We start from the raw sequence: 1,271 nt of genomic DNA, 5'->3' as shown, positions 1-1,271 counted from the left end.
GTCCGTCTGTCAGAGATCCAGAAAAGAAAATCTGTCATTTTTAGCAGCTCAGCTGTGGAATAAAAGGAGCTGCTAAAAGTATAAACAACTGTGTTAAATCATTTTGGTGCATTTATTTTGGTTGTTTGCTCCTTAAAAATATATATACAGTATAATCCATTAAAATGTGAACATGTAAACCAACATCATTGTACTGTGAGAAGGTGTTGACAGCAGAATTCAGAGGGAGCTGGATCAAGTAGACTTGATTTACAGGCTCTGACCAGCAGAGGGAAGGTGGCCTTGGTGTTTTTGGAAATCGTGGCAGAGGATGGTGAGGGTTTGTGACATTTTTCACTCATTCACACTTTGCTTTGTTGTGTTTGCCTTGGATAGACGATTCAGGCAACACTGCGTGACAGTGAGGTTCACATGAAGACAGTTAAATGTAAAACCACAGAGGTAGACCTAACAGAGTCTAAGGCAGTGTTTCCCAACCCTGCTCCTCAAGGCACACTGCCCTGCATGTTTAAAAGGTTCCCCTGCTTTAACACACCTGATACAGATGACTGCAGTTCAACTAAACCCTGCTAATCTGTTATCAATTGAAATCAGCTATGTTGAAGCAGGGGAGCATCTAAAACATGCAGGACAGTATGCCTTGAGGACCAGGGTTGTAAAACACTGGTCTAAGGCATGTCCTCCTGGTGTGACTGGACAATGGAAAAAACAGCCTTGTTTCCTCTCTCTGGCGGCAGGATGGGCTGAATGGACGGACTGGGGAGACTGTGATGAGGAGGGTCTGCAGCATCGCACCCGTCGCTGCGGGGACGAACAGGAAGTGGGGACCAACCTCTGTCAGGGCAATCTCACTCAGTCCAGACCCTGCCAGGCTCATGAGGTGCCAGGTAAACAAAGGACACGGCTGCATATGAGCTAGAGAAAAGTGTTGTTAGATTTACACTAAAACGTAAAAAACAAACAAAAAAAAAAACACAGATGTGTTCACCCTGCATTCATGGAAACTAACAATTTGTTAGAAATATGAGTTATGTGTCTTCCTTAAGAATAGGGAGAGAAATAAAGAAGTTTGGTTGTTTTTCTTTTGTAATCTGGCCATAAAATATATACACTGTATATATATTATGATGTTTTATTGTTATTTCTCTTTTTTCTTTTTCCAGTTATTTTACCAGAGCAGGAGAACCACAGCTGTGGAAGTGAGTCAGACTTTATGTTTTCACTAACTGCAGTACTTACACACACACACACACACACACACACACACACAC

The 1,271-nt window shown here is 42.3% G+C and overlaps 1 protein-coding gene across 1 annotated transcript in view; it reads left to right on the top strand.

The window, feature by feature from the left end:
* Window positions 1-1,271, top strand: part of LOC106529653 (semaphorin-5B) — a 30,457-nt gene that overhangs the window by 25,755 nt on the left and 3,431 nt on the right. The window contains exons 19-20 of the mRNA XM_014025137.1: window positions 738-887; window positions 1,164-1,199. Of these exons, the coding sequence (XP_013880591.1) occupies window positions 738-887; window positions 1,164-1,199 (186 nt within the window). The remainder of the gene's footprint in view (window positions 1-737; window positions 888-1,163; window positions 1,200-1,271) is intronic.

This window comes from Austrofundulus limnaeus, unplaced genomic scaffold (assembly GCF_001266775.1).
Source record: "Austrofundulus limnaeus strain Quisiro unplaced genomic scaffold, Austrofundulus_limnaeus-1.0 Scaffold457, whole genome shotgun sequence".
NCBI lineage: Eukaryota > Metazoa > Chordata > Actinopteri > Cyprinodontiformes > Rivulidae > Austrofundulus > Austrofundulus limnaeus.
This window is presented reverse-complemented; position numbering and strand designations above follow the sequence as displayed.